The sequence below is a fragment of the Bolinopsis microptera genome, chromosome 12, assembly GCF_026151205.1.
Source record: "Bolinopsis microptera isolate Bmic1 chromosome 12, MBARI_Bmic_1.0, whole genome shotgun sequence".
NCBI classification, from domain to species: Eukaryota; Metazoa; Ctenophora; class Tentaculata; order Lobata; family Bolinopsidae; genus Bolinopsis; species Bolinopsis microptera.
This window is the reverse complement of record NC_087083.1, coordinates 9,306,676-9,321,102: the sequence shown is the minus strand read 5'-3', so window position 1 is coordinate 9,321,102 and position 14,427 is coordinate 9,306,676. Positions and strand designations below refer to the sequence as shown.

The 14,427-nt window shown below is 36.8% G+C and overlaps 2 protein-coding genes across 2 annotated transcripts in view; both read left to right on the top strand.

Moving 5' to 3' along the window:
* Positions 1-14,427, top strand: part of LOC134824297 (uncharacterized) — a 56,650-nt gene that overhangs the window by 13,321 nt on the left and 28,902 nt on the right. The gene's annotated exons all lie outside the window — the stretch shown is intronic.
* Positions 738-9,950, top strand: LOC134824120 (uncharacterized). The gene is made up of 7 exons (XM_063835849.1): positions 738-876; positions 4,828-4,995; positions 6,302-6,493; positions 7,097-7,268; positions 7,597-7,661; positions 8,945-9,037; positions 9,588-9,950. Exons 1-7 carry the CDS (start codon positions 774-776, stop codon positions 9,728-9,730), a joined length of 936 nt encoding a protein of 311 aa, XP_063691919.1. The 5' UTR covers positions 738-773; the 3' UTR covers positions 9,731-9,950.

Below are 14,427 nucleotides of genomic sequence, written 5' to 3'. Positions count from 1 at the left end.
GTTTACCCTTCTGTTAGCTTTGCTACAATTACAATTAAAATTCTTCTATTTGTCAAGACGTGTTTTCGACTGTATCAAATTTAAGCTCTGAGAAGCCGTGATTTTTGCTACTCAACTCAAAATTTTGACGCTTATCTTGAATCTCGTTACGTTATAATTTAAATGTTTCATATTTATTTTTTTACCTAAACTACATTTCATTTATTTGTTAAGCGTGGTTTTTGAAAAAAAATAAATATTCACACTTTTAAGTGAGTCATATGCCCCATTTTAAAAAGCATTTTTATCATATAATGATGTTTGGAATCATTATCCCCACTTTACATATATATGTCTCATCACTCCATAAACCCATTCAACTATTCAATTAGTTAATGCAATATTGTTTACATTGGCATACGATGGTTTAAAAAAAATCATTGCCGCCATTACCTGTTTTTACCCCAAAAAATAACAATTTATAGCCTCCTGCAGAATATTGTGCATATTTATTTGTCGTTGACTGATTTCGAATATGAAATCAAATCCCCGGCCGAATCATGCAATTTAAATTGTGGGTTTTCGACGGTTTTGTGATTTGTCTCTCATTTTTGAAATGTCTCTTATTTTTGAAATGTTTGAACAGTATCAACTATTACGAATCGGGGGCAAAACATCATGCTCAAATATCATATCAAGATAATATCTTAATAAACTTCCAACGAACTAAAAATATAAAATGCCACAGAATTACTTACCAACTCATATCTTTTGTCCAGCAGGAAGGAGTCAACATGGAAAACAACATAATAATAGACACTGACTGTGGGGTGGACGACACCTTCTGTTTAGCAAACTTTCTCTCTCTTCACCGAGCTAAACGATGCAAGGTGCTAGGTAATGAATAGTTAATTAACTCTTGGTTACTAAACTTAAGTTACTTAGTAACTTCAGTAACCTCCTCGCAACTCAAGTTATTTAGTAACTTCAGTAACCTTATCATAACTTAAGTTGCTTAGTAAGTTAGTAACTCCAGTAACCTCCTCGCAACTTAAGTTATTTAGTAACTTCAGTAACCTTATCATAACTTAAGTTATTTAGTAACTTCAGTAAGCTCCTCATAACTTAAATTGTTTAGTAACTTCAGTAACTTTATCATAGCTAAGGTTACTCAGTAATGTGATTCCTTGGTTACTAAAGAATTACTCACCAGCCTCAGTAAACATGGGGTAACTTATAAAGGTTACTGAGTAACCACAGTAACCCAGTGATAACTAACGATACTCAGTATCCCCTGGTTAGTGGTTACTAAAGTTTCTTAGCAACCATTATAAGGAAACTCCCCTCGCTCCACCATGCTAAACAGTACAGGTTACTAAAGGTGGCTAGTAAGAAACAGCAAATTTCTGCAAAATTTCCCTCAAGACAACATGACCCTCCATTTAATATGTAGTAGGAGGGTAGGTTGCTCGTGAAGGAACCCTCCAGTTAATAAACCTAATACGTTAATATTCTGATTGAGTGAGGGTGCCCTTCTCAGTGTTTTCTGTGCCTGGAGTCGGACCCATTGTTTGCTGTGAAGTCCATCATTTGATTGCGAATATCTGAATAACCATGACTAGGGATAGCAGCATATGTGTTATAATACCGCCTGCTGTAACAAGCCAACAAAATAAAGCAAAAAGCAATCAGGTCCCCCTCTAGCTTCAGCTTTGGGCTCAATTTCCGCTGATGTTTCCTAGAATACTATTTATAGTTGAGTGTGATCTTAAAACTACTTTCAAGGGTTGGTGCTTAATCGGAGAGTGTGCCAGCAAGCGGGACCGCGAGGGATATGATCATATCTTAAACCAGCCCTAAAGCGGGACCCGGGGGGATATGTTACTATCTTAAACCAGCCCTAAAGCGGGACCGCGGGGGATATGTTACTATCTTAAACCAGCCCTAAAGCGGGACCGCGGGGGATATGTTACTATCTTAAACCAGCCCTAATGTGGCCAACAAAGAAGGTTTAAAGGTTTTCCGACCCACAAACCGGATTTTTTGGGCAAAAACGTAAGAATAAGTCATGTAGCTCTGTAGAATAAAGGGCAATAGTACGAGTTTAATGAAACAATCGATTAACAAAACTGTTGTGAAGTACAATAAACGCAACATACCTATGTATTATAGAGGAAAACGGAACCTTATTACGAACAGTACTAGTAGCTCTAGAGTTACTCTTAATCTCGCTCAAGGGGTCTGGTAGGATATGCCAATTGCATATCATTTCTGATAATAACTTGTCTACTCTTGTTCCAACGTTCTGCTTGTTGATTTGATATTTTACAAATGTCTACTGAGCTAAGCCTAAACAGTAAACATCATCGGTCTGGTCGTATAGCTCTTAGAAATGCGGAACTTATTGTGTAATTACAAACTATGGCTCATAAGGATTAATATCATAATTGATAATGACAAAAGCCCAATAATAAGGATTAATTTAAATTTTCCGGCAAGATCCGGCACATTCCGGCAAGCTTATATTTGCCCTTCCTAACAACCGGTTCCGATCCGGCAAAATCCGGCTAACCGGATAATAGATTGATATCCGGCAAAGTCCGGTCCGGCAGCCAAAAACCCATTCCGGTCGGTTCCTAGTCCTGAAGTATAAAGGGCAATAATACGAGTTTAATGAAACAATCGATTAACAAAACTGTCGTGAAATCTTTAAAATGTAAAATATATTTCTTCGGCTTGACGAGACAAGAACAACTATAAATATTAGCTAGCATAACTACCAGATACCGACAAAACATGGATTGGGCTGAAGAAAGTAGCGCGCTGAATAGACATGCAAATATAATAAATTGAGCTAAACTTACTTTAAATTAATCTCGTAAATTTTGAGACACGCCCATAATAAATTACGACTCTCACCTGGGGGTTCAGAACAAGTTACGGCGTCTAGCAGCAAGTGTTTACATTGTCATTATGGACTTTTAGAAGTTTGCTAGACAAATGACGCCATGGTTAGGTTAGGTTAAATAGCCATTAGGCAAGTAAACGGAATGAGATAGAGAGACGGTTCAGCTCTATCTAGGAGCAGAAAATCTAAATTCAGTTTTCAAGCACTACTAATGCATGGTACTAGGGTGGAACTAAATCATAAGTACTCTCTTTGTCCCTTTTATTGGAGATGAAATTCTGAAATACATCGTGGAAGTTTACTCGACAAATGACGCCATATGTTAGTCTAAATTAAGTAGCCATCAGGCAAATGAAGCCGAAATAAATAAAGAAACGTTTCAGCTACTATACAAAAGTATAAAATTTAAATTTAACTCTCACTACGTGCTATTAAATCCCAGAATTAAGTCCCATGTATCGTAGTTCTCACTTTGCTAAGATAGCATTAATTCTATCGAGAACGAAACAAATAGATTTACGTACTCTAGTTCGACAATGAAATGAAGCGCAGAAAAAACCAACTAATTATCAACTTAAAAAGTGACTTATGCGGCTTTTCAGGAAATATAGTGAGAGTATCTCTACAAGCGTGTTCACTAGTATTATAGTATTATAGTAGTGTTACCCACTACAGTAAACCCCGATTTACCGCGGCCTGATTTACCGCATATAGTGATTTTGACATCACCTGGGTCCATTTTTCGGGACCTAAATTATTTATTCCTTGGCCAATTTTTTATTTCTTTATACTGATCACCCTAGCTACATAGTAAGATAGTAGTCAAACCTATACCAAACCCTTCCATCTTCATATCCTATATCTTTATAACTTTATAAACTTACAGAAACTTCACGTGAGAGCCCCCCCCCCCTATATCCTATATCTTTATAACTTTATAAACTTTCAGAAACTTCACGTGAGAGCCCCCCCCCCCCCTATATCCTATATCTTTATAACTTTATAAACTTACAGAAACTTCACGTGAGAGCCCCCCCCCCCCCCCCTATATCCTATATCTTTATAACTTTATAAACTTACAGAAACTTCACGTGAGAGCCCCCCCCCCCCTATATCCTATATCTTTATAACTTTATAAACTTACAGAAACTTCACGTGAGAGCCCCCCCCCCCTATATCCTATATCTTTATAACTTTATAAACTTACAGAAACTTCACGTGAGAGCCCCCCCCCCCCTATATCCTATATCTTTATAACTTTATAAACTTACAGAAACTTCACGTGAGAGCCCCCCCCCCCTATATCCTATATCTTCATAACTTTATAAACTTACAGAAACTTCACGTGAGAGCCCCCCCCCCCCTATATTTCTTTATAACTTTATAAACTTACAGAAACTTCACGTGAGAGCCCCCCCCCCCCCCCTATATCCTATATCTTTATAACTTTATAAACTAACAGAAACTTCACGTGAGAGCCCCCCCCCCCTATATCCTATATCTTTATAACTTTATAAACTAACAGAAACTTCACGTGAGAGCCCCCCCCCCCCCCCATATCCTATATCTTTATAACTTTATAAACTTACAGAAACTTCACGTGAGAGCCCCCCCCCCCCCTATATCCTATATCTTTATAACTTTATAAACTTACAGAAACTTCACGTGAGAGCCCCCCCCCCCTATATCCTATATCTTTATAACTTTATAAACTTACAGAAACTTCACGTGAGAGCCCCCCCCCCCCCTATATCCTATATCTTTATAACTTTATAAACTTACAGAAACTTCACGTGAGAGCCCCCCCCCCTATATCCTATATCTTTGTAACTTTATAAACTTACAGAAACTTCACGTGAGAGCCCCCCCCCCCCCTATATCCTATATCTTTATAACTTTATAAACTTACAGAAACTTCACGTGAGAGCCCCCCTGTTCAGGAATAACGACAGTGTGTGGAAACATACCGACCGAAAGTGCCTACCAAAGTACCAACATGCTCGTGAAGGAGGTACTGAAGGTGACTGACGTGCCCGTGTTCCGATCTGCTAGTTCTGAGTTTAACGACACTCACGCCTCCTTCTTCTACGGGACTGATGGCCATTGCGGTAAGATATTGATAAGATTAATTGATTAAAGTTGCTGTTGAAACCCATTACATCTCACATTGATATATTCATGCACTGCTTTTCGACAAAAGCAAAACTTCCATGATCAATATACAGCTTATACCTAAAATTACGATATCGATGGTAGGTTAGGGTTTTAAGAGGGAAATATTTTCAAAGTTCTAACATACATAGCTCTAACATATTATATAATATTTATATTGCAATTTAGAGTAATATAGAGCAACGTAGGTGCTCTATAGGGTCCACAACCTAGTGGACAATAGAGATCACTTAAACTGTTCTTTTATTGCTCCGGTCCCTCATGTTCCAGACACCCTTAACTCGATACTTTGACGTATGGCTTTGGTTTGTCCATTAAGATGAATCAAATCATATCATCATGGACTCGTCAATTGAATCAATGGTTTATCCGAGATACTGGCAAACGGTTTGCATAATGTCTTAATTTGTTAAATTGTATGAGCCTTTTTTGTGCAGAGAACTTAAAGATTAGGTTTAGCGCAAAGAAATAGCCCATATTTACTGTTTAAAGCTTTGTAAATAGTGATTGACTGATTGGGGCATGTCCATCATATACCTGCTGAGAGGAATCATTACATCTTATAGCTGTTACCAATCAGATCTATAGAATAAAGAAATCAAGTCAATTATACGTTTCCAGAGTCACATACAAAGATACAAATAAATATAATGCCTGCTAGCTCAACTGTGCCACTCAACTGTGCCACCTAATTTAGGAATAGTTTTATATCGAATATTTTTAATTAGCATGTGCATGTTGGCTATAGAAATTAGAACGTGGTATCAAGGGATCATCCAATTAACAATAACTCGACTCCAACAGTCAGGGAACTGAAAGATTAAGTTTAGCGCAAATAAATAGCTCATATTTACTGATTAAAGCCACATACAAGTAAATATAATGCCTGCTGGCCATCATGAACACTCGACTGTGCCACCTAATTTTGGAATAGTTTTATCTCGAATATTTCTAATTAGTACGTGCAATGTTGGCTACAGAACGTGATATCAAGGGATCGTGCTATAATCAATAACTCGTCTCCAACAGTCCAACAGTAAGGGAGAATAACAAAGTCAAAATTAATACCGCTTGTTTCCGTTTTAACCCATGAGTTACACGAGCAATTGCTCACCAAGTGTTTCTTTTAATTTTAAATGGTTATATTATTGTTACCACTATGACTAGATTAAACACTGCTGATTATAAGTTGTATCTTAATAGTGGTGTTATTTAAACTTATTATTACCAAAACCGTAACAGGAACCCTAAAGAAGCAATCAACCCGCCACTTTGACTGTTCGGACACCTCATCAGAGCAGTTCCTCCTGGAGCAACTCACAACTAGAAGCAATGTTACTATCATAGCTATAGGACCCCTCACAAACCTCCACAGAATAGAGGAGATCTCACCAGGCATTCTGAGCAAGTGTAAAGATATCATCATTATGGGAGGTTTGTGATGTTGTTACTTATTTTTTTAAACAAACCCGCAAACTGAAACATAGAGTGCCCAACTCACGTAAATCTATGTGAAGAATCTGTGTATAGAATATATGTTTATAATCTAGAGTATGTATATGGCTGGAGTAGTTTCATACTCCTCCTTGCAAACAAAAGTACTTACTGCTTATTTCAATACTTTAATGTTACAAAGTTGTTTTGCATAATTAAACAAGTACTCATGGGCCCGCCAAGGGAGTACATCCTGCATTTGTTGAACCTAAAGTAGATGGTCACATACGTATATTACGGGGTGGAAATAGCTAATAATATGTTGTACCATGTCACACAACAGAATGATTCATGAGTTGAATGAATTAGTAATATTTGCAAAGTAATCATTTAGAGGACAATATGATTATTTAGAGGACAATGGAGGACTATTTCTTCAAAACCATATTCGATATGGATACAAGAAAAACGGCACTCTTGGATGCGAGGAGGAATAGGACTTCTCGAACTGCATTAAATTAATTCCTCAATAAATATGTTTATATATTAAATTAGCATAATAATGTAACAATTCAACACTAACGTGTTACAAATCTTGCCCAGGAGCGATTTACGAACCAGGGAACTGCCCAAAAACCAACATGGCCTCCGAGTACAACTTTGGTATGGACGGGAAGGCAGCGCAGTGTGTACTGAGAAGTGGGGCTAAGATAACACTGTTCCCTCTTGATATTACTCATACTATTAGATTCGATATCAATACCCTTATCAGCAGGTAGAGGCTTAATCTTTTACAGATGGTGCATCTTCAGTTCGTTTATAAGATTTTAAAAAAAATTCATTGCTGTAACCTGTAACATTTTAAAAGTATTTAATACAAAATATCGACACCCTTATCAGCTTAACAGCAAATAAATCTAAAACTAATTTTTGGTGGTTCAGCTGGTTGATTTAAATAACTGTGAAGTGTGATGAGAATATTGACTGTAATCTGATGAATCCAGCTCGAAATAAATAATTTTTAGACCTGCATTTTCATCTTTAAAAACGATAATTGGTATTGATATTGATACATTTAATAAAACGTAACCAAATTTTATCAGGGCATCACAAACAAAACAGAAAGAATTCTACAAGGATTGCATCGAGGGAACCTTCAAAGCGATGGGTAAAACAACTTATAATTTAAATAAAACTCTATTAGTCTATTAATCAAAGAAACTCTTTTATTTAAGTGGCATCCGCTTTTTGCCTCCTTTAAGCTTTTAAAGTTTTAAGGGAAGGATTACGCAAATAATGATTAAACGTTGATGATTCGATCAATTCCAATGGCAAAAGTATCGCTTTCGTGCGATTATTCGTAGCTGATAATACAATTTCGCTGAATTCTAATTTGCTCATCATTGATCATTCCCATAAGATTTAAAGTAAATTAAAACAAACGTGAAACGCGTTACCTATCAAGCGTGCAAGATTACTCAATTTGCTAACCCTTTGAACATTAAATCTGAAATCTGTTTAAGTCACTTTTTGATTAATTAAAAACTACCAGTTGACGCCGACATTAAATTTAAATACCTTGGTAGGTAAGCAGTACGTCAATCTCAGTAATAGATTAATAAATATATTAATGGATAGCAATCGAAGATAGCTAATTAAATTGATAAGTGATTCGTCCGACATCGAATATTAAACAGAGGATTAATAAAACCCAAAGATTAGTATGAAGAATTATAGACTGCTGATTGATAAAATTAAATTAACTTTAACAATTATCCGTCGGGACTAATTAATCAAATAAGCATAATATAAGTTGACTTATTGATATCTATATTATATTTCAAAGAATTATTTCTGCTGATGATGATGATGTACGACCGCCCACGTGCAAATAAGGTAAAAAGCAAAAGGTTGCAAAGTAACCATGGTAACGAGGGTTGTTACACACACGTGCAAAGATTGTTAAAACAGCATTTTTATCGGTTTTGTTGATATTAATGTTGTGTTTAGTGCGAGCAACATTTTAATCGGCTGTATCTTCGATTGTGTAGGATATTTTGACGCGATTTAAACTTACTAACAAAAAATACTATTAGCTTCCTCCCTGTGACCACGGGTTTTCTAGTATTACCATAATATCTGGGATATACAGGGTGTTCACGATACATTGAAACGGTTTTAAATGCCTATAAAAACATTCATGAAAGAGCAGTCCACTATATTTTCTAGTTACTTTATAAAGTTCCCCATGACGCTATTTATAAAAAAAGGGATTTGTAGGCATGAATATTATGTAACGTGATGGAACGGTTTCAAACAGGTAAAGCCAGTCCAAACCCTGGCTCCTTTTAATTATTTGTATTGAAAAGCTTGGATGAGTCAAGCTATACTAAACCTTTTATCAAGTTTATTATTATTATTACAACATTAATAATAAAACTTACCCTCCAGTTTTCTACGGTGAATCGAAGCCAGAAGACAGGAGACTGACAATACACGACGTTCACTGCTACGTTTACTATATGAACCCTGAACTTTACACAGGTTTAAACTTTGAACTGCTCTGTAACTAAAGAACTAGCATCTTTACCTGGGGATCCCAGGCTATTATGTTCATAAACAATAAACATAGAATAGAGATTCGGCGGAATGACAGGCTGAGCGCCGCTCAGTAACTAACATCTGTTCTCTTGTAATAATCTCGACTCAATTTAAAAATAGCCTGGACTTATAAGGGTAATAGCATGGGTATTTCAGCTGTATGTTACAGCATTAGCTGATTTATTTTCGGTTAGTGCGAGACATTTATCATCTACTGTCCGTAAAGTGAATCCCAGTGATATTAAAGTATCAATTAACTGTAACAAACTGAAATTTACAGCACAGGGCAATAACAGTATTATCTTCTTAAGAAATTTACAGAATGGCCGGGGAGGCTGAGGGTACCTTGGTTTACCTTTCTTAGTAATCTTGTGAAACTTTTAAGAGCCCCCCCCCCCCCTCCCCCCCCCCCCCCCCCCCCCCCCCCGTATAACTAACCCAATATTAATTTAACATTAATAATATATAATAATATAATATTACAATCCTTCAGTTGAGGATATGTACCTAAACGTGGAGGACAATGGACGGGTAGTAGACGCCAAAAAGGAAGACAACAAGAGCTGTGCTAAAGTAGCCTTTACAGGGGTAGATACCCAGCAGATAACGGAACTGGTGCTGATGATGTTCAACTAAGTAATATAAGTTACTAAGTTAGCAACTATAGAGACATAGAGTTATGGACCTCGTGACAAGAGTTAGGAATATTTTAAACATCATTATTATAGATTAAAATAGAAAGAACTCAGATTATACCAAAGACATTGAACAGGTATCATAATATATTATAATGCGTACTTTATACTTGTATAGCTGAATCAGCTGATATAGGAATGTTTCATGAAATTTAAAATGATACCATCGTGATATTATAGTGGCAAATAATAAAATGGGTAATTTGGCGGAGAGGCGGATTTAGCGGGTGATACTCGTAAAATATTTGTTCCAAGACCGTCGACGAGTCCAACTCGGCGAGAGTCTTGGTGGGTTATAAACCTACAAAGACGGAAAGACACTTTTTTAGTTGATAACACCAGCGCAAACGAATTTGGAGTTGCGCAATCCCATACTGCAGTTGTGAATGAGCTGTACCGGTAGGTGCTGTGGCGGAGTCGCAATCAGACAGTAAATCGGCTTCCCAACTTCGGTAGAACAAATAATTTGTTAATATATTTCTATAGATATTATACTGTAGCATCATTTTGGGTCAGTCTTGTCAAGACAAGATTATATCAAAATAAGACAGTAATTATCAATGAGTTTCGGTGGTTCATTAATCATTTAAGCCATAGTAATATTCTATTCTAGACAAGCGCGTTATTCTTTACCTAATACAACATCAAAGCAATCGTGGCCATCTGGGTAAACTTTATATCGGGGCCAATAATTCATAAGCATTAATAAAATATATGCTTAGTGTGCTCCCATATAATATGACGATAGAGCTATACTCTATAGCCATTGATCTACCATTAATGGTATCTACTATTCATGCTCATATAAGCATGACGACCTTGGAGCAACTGCCATGCGTTTGCATGCATAATCTACTGACAATACCGGCACATCAACACAATGGTATAGTTACAGCATATCTGATATCATACAACTTAAGCAGTTAAACATGTCATACTCCACAAGTACCGATTATTTAAGTGCATCTTATCCCAAAAGTACTCAAACTCTTAATAAGAACCGGGATCTTAAACTATAATCTCAGAATGTGTGTGTGTCTGATCGTCTGTATGTCTGTCTGTCTGTCTGTGCGTGTGTAATTTCCGGTCGGTTATATTTTAAAAACGGTAAGAGTTACGGGACTGGTTTTTTTCGGTAATATAGTGCCGACAAAACTCTGCTGAAGCCAATAAGCAAATTTTTTTAAATCGGCCGGTGGTAAGTGGTTTAATTGATGGTTTTGTACCACTAATGCAACATAAAATGGCTCACTTTTTCTCCCTCTTCGCTCTCTCTTTCATTACTGCATATTATGTAGCGTTGGTAATTAGGTTAGCCCCGCAAGTGATATTAGGAGTGGATGGCACTGATTTCGGTCTGTTTGAACTGTAGAGAGAGTTTATACTTTCATACATGTTTATGCGTGTAATACTATAAGCTTATTAGGGGGGGGGGGGGGGGCACTCATTGCGGTTTGTTTGTTTACTTTCATACGACAATGTAATGCATGTTTTCAAATATAAGGCGGGTGTGGTGCGGAGTTAATAAGGGTTAATTTCTAAAACGATTTAAAGTGGTTTAAGACGGGAGTGATGAGGTGTAATAGTCATTAGTCATGGTACAGATACTATTGGATACGTGAGGGCTCCGAATATATTAATTGTTCACCTAATGCGGGTTTTGACTCAGCGGGTAAATACTCCTACCCTTTTTAACTGCTGCAGTGAAATCCCGGCCGAAGGCCGGGTTACACTAGTATATTTTACATAAAGAGATAAAGGGAGATATATGGCATAGATAGGATTCACTTCCAACCTATTAGTATAGTTGTATAATTTTATAATAACATAATATGATACAGCACGATCCAGCGCTAACTATAAGCGCTAGCTTGCGCTAGTTATCGCAAATTTATAGTTTGCGCTAGCTAGTGTAAGTACACTATCACAAAAGAACCATATTACCTGTCCTCCAGACAGCATAATTAATACAGATCTTAGAAGCTTGGAGGATAAAAAAATGACCGCATCTCACTGCATACACTAAACTGGAATGAATCAGAAATAGTATCTGACCCCACCCAGCATCAAGCCCTCCTCCCACCAGTAAAGCGAGGAAATAATATTTCTTGGAGCAACGCACTGAAATGTGTGGACACTAAAATATGAAATGTTCAGAAAGTGAAATGTGAAATGTTTAGAAAGTAGAGAGCAAGGCGTCTGCCAACTATTCAAAGTACAGCCCGATTAAGTCGTTACGGAGTTACCCGTACCTGTGATTTCCGCTTGAAACTGATAATTAGCACCGTGTGGTTAACCCCCATTTTGTGGGGTCGTTTAGTATTAGGCAGTTTCTGCTTGATAATGACAGATTATCATATTTATTGATTGGATAAGGGTAAAACGATGACGATTAGGTTGGTGGTGGTGCAAATGGCCCAGTTTTAATGCTAGTTTGTGATTTTCTAACTTTGCCAAACCCATTATCTGATTTATGAAATGGTTAATGAAAATGTTGTGAAAAATGAAAATGTAGCCGGGACGGCGTATGTGGTGGATATGACTGAGAATGATAATAATTTACTTGTATCTTCAACTCTTCAAGCAAATCTATCAACTTTAAACTTGACGGTTTATGATTTCAGTCTGTTAAACCAGATTGAGTTACGATATAAAAAACTGTTAGATAAGTATAAACATGGGAGATATGTTATAAAATTAAAATAATAACATATAAAATAATAACATGATGTTGTGATATGGTATTATTTAGTGCTTATAATTTATACTTTTAAGCAGCCTGTTCGTTAATTATTCTTAAACAATGATGTGAAAGACTTAGTGTCTTCAACGTAAAGCATTTCAATATATTCAAATGACTTTAAATGGTTTATCGAAATTTTCGACGAAATCCTATCAAAATTAGGATCTCACGGGAGAAAGCAGATTGTTCTAGCGGGTGACTTTAACATTGATTCAATAAAGCACGAATGTGACGAAAAATCCCAAAATCTGATTGACAAATTGCCGCTTCCTATATCCCGACCTACCCGCATAACTGACCACAGTGCCACCCTGATTGATCATGTTTATACCAACAAAGTTGAAAAAATTATAAGCTCTAGCGTATTGGCACTTGACTTATCTGATCATTTGGGTACATATGTTGAGTTATGCCGTAATGATTAAGCTTGTTTAGAAGTATATCGTGATCTACCATATCGAAGGCCTTAGAAAAGTCGATGAAGAGGAGAAGAGAAATTTGCTTTTTATGCATTGAGTTAATAAGGATTAAGGGTGTATTGAGCATCCAAAAGTGCATGTTCACAAGATCTACCGGCCTTAAATCCATACTGTCGTTCGTATAAACTTGAATTTTGATTCAAGAATTCTACAAGTCTAGCGTGCATAACTTTTTCGTAAATTTTGGAAAATGCTACCAGTAATGAGATTGGACGATAATTAGAGACGGTTGATTTTGAGCCGTTTTTGTGTATAGGAACAACTCTAGCAAGTTTAAGTGCCTGTGGAAACACTCCCTCTTCTAGCGACTGTGAGATTGTTCCAGTAAGTGCATTAACAAATTTAACATCTTCAGTTGCTAGTTTGAGTGCAGAGATTTTAGTATCCTTGGTACTTTTGTTTTTTAACTTTTTGACAATGTCATAAATTTCCGAGTTACTAGCTGGTCTAATAAAAATAGAGAGGGGGACGGGGTCGTTTACGAAGGCCTCGTAGCTTCTATCGTCATCATGAGTCTCAATTTCGCCTTGAGATCACTCGCAATATTGGAAAAGTAATCGTTGAATTTTTCTGCTATTTCTGACGAGTTAGAAACTACGTTGCCGTTTTCATCTACGAGTTTATTGATCCCAGTATTCTTTTTGGTTCTATTAAGAACACTGTTGATCATCTGCCACTGCTTGCGAGAGTTATCGCTGTGCTCATCGAAATACTTTTTGTAATACCTGCGTTTTGCATTATTCTTGTGCTTTTCGCAGAACTTTTTCATCTTATCATACTTAGTTTTATTCCGAATAGTGGGTTTTTTGACATAATCTAAGTAAAGTAGATTTTTACGATTAAAGGAGTCCTCAAGCCATGGTATGATCCAAGGCTTTGGAACAACCCTTTCATGATTTCTGCGAGTAACGAGTTCGTTTAGTGTTAAGGGGGTAGGCGGTGTTGTATAATGGTCAGTGTAAATTTCACAAAATTTTTCGTAACGCGTTTCTGCACATAAACCATCAAGCTCCCATGATTCATCATGTATCAACCTTTTAACTGTTTCGTTATTTGCCTCATTAAACATCCTATATTCATGTTTTTTATTGGTCTGAGTACATTTACCAAGCTTGGGTCCAGAAGGTCGTGCAGCTCGGTCGAAAGATGGAGCGAGGGAAATGCGTACAACTATAGGAATCCTCTTCATTCTGAAGACCCTTTCAAGCAGGACTTTGTAAGAGTTATAGGTGTTTTACAGTTACTGTGTGACCGAAAATGGCAATGTTTGCATCGTGCATCATGTGGAGGCGCTTAAATCTACAAATCGTAACCGTGATCGTTTGTGATAGAATTAGACACGCATCTTTTTGCGCGCACAAAGGCTCGCTAGTACAGATCAAGTTCAAGTAGAAATTTATCACTTATTTTAGTTTT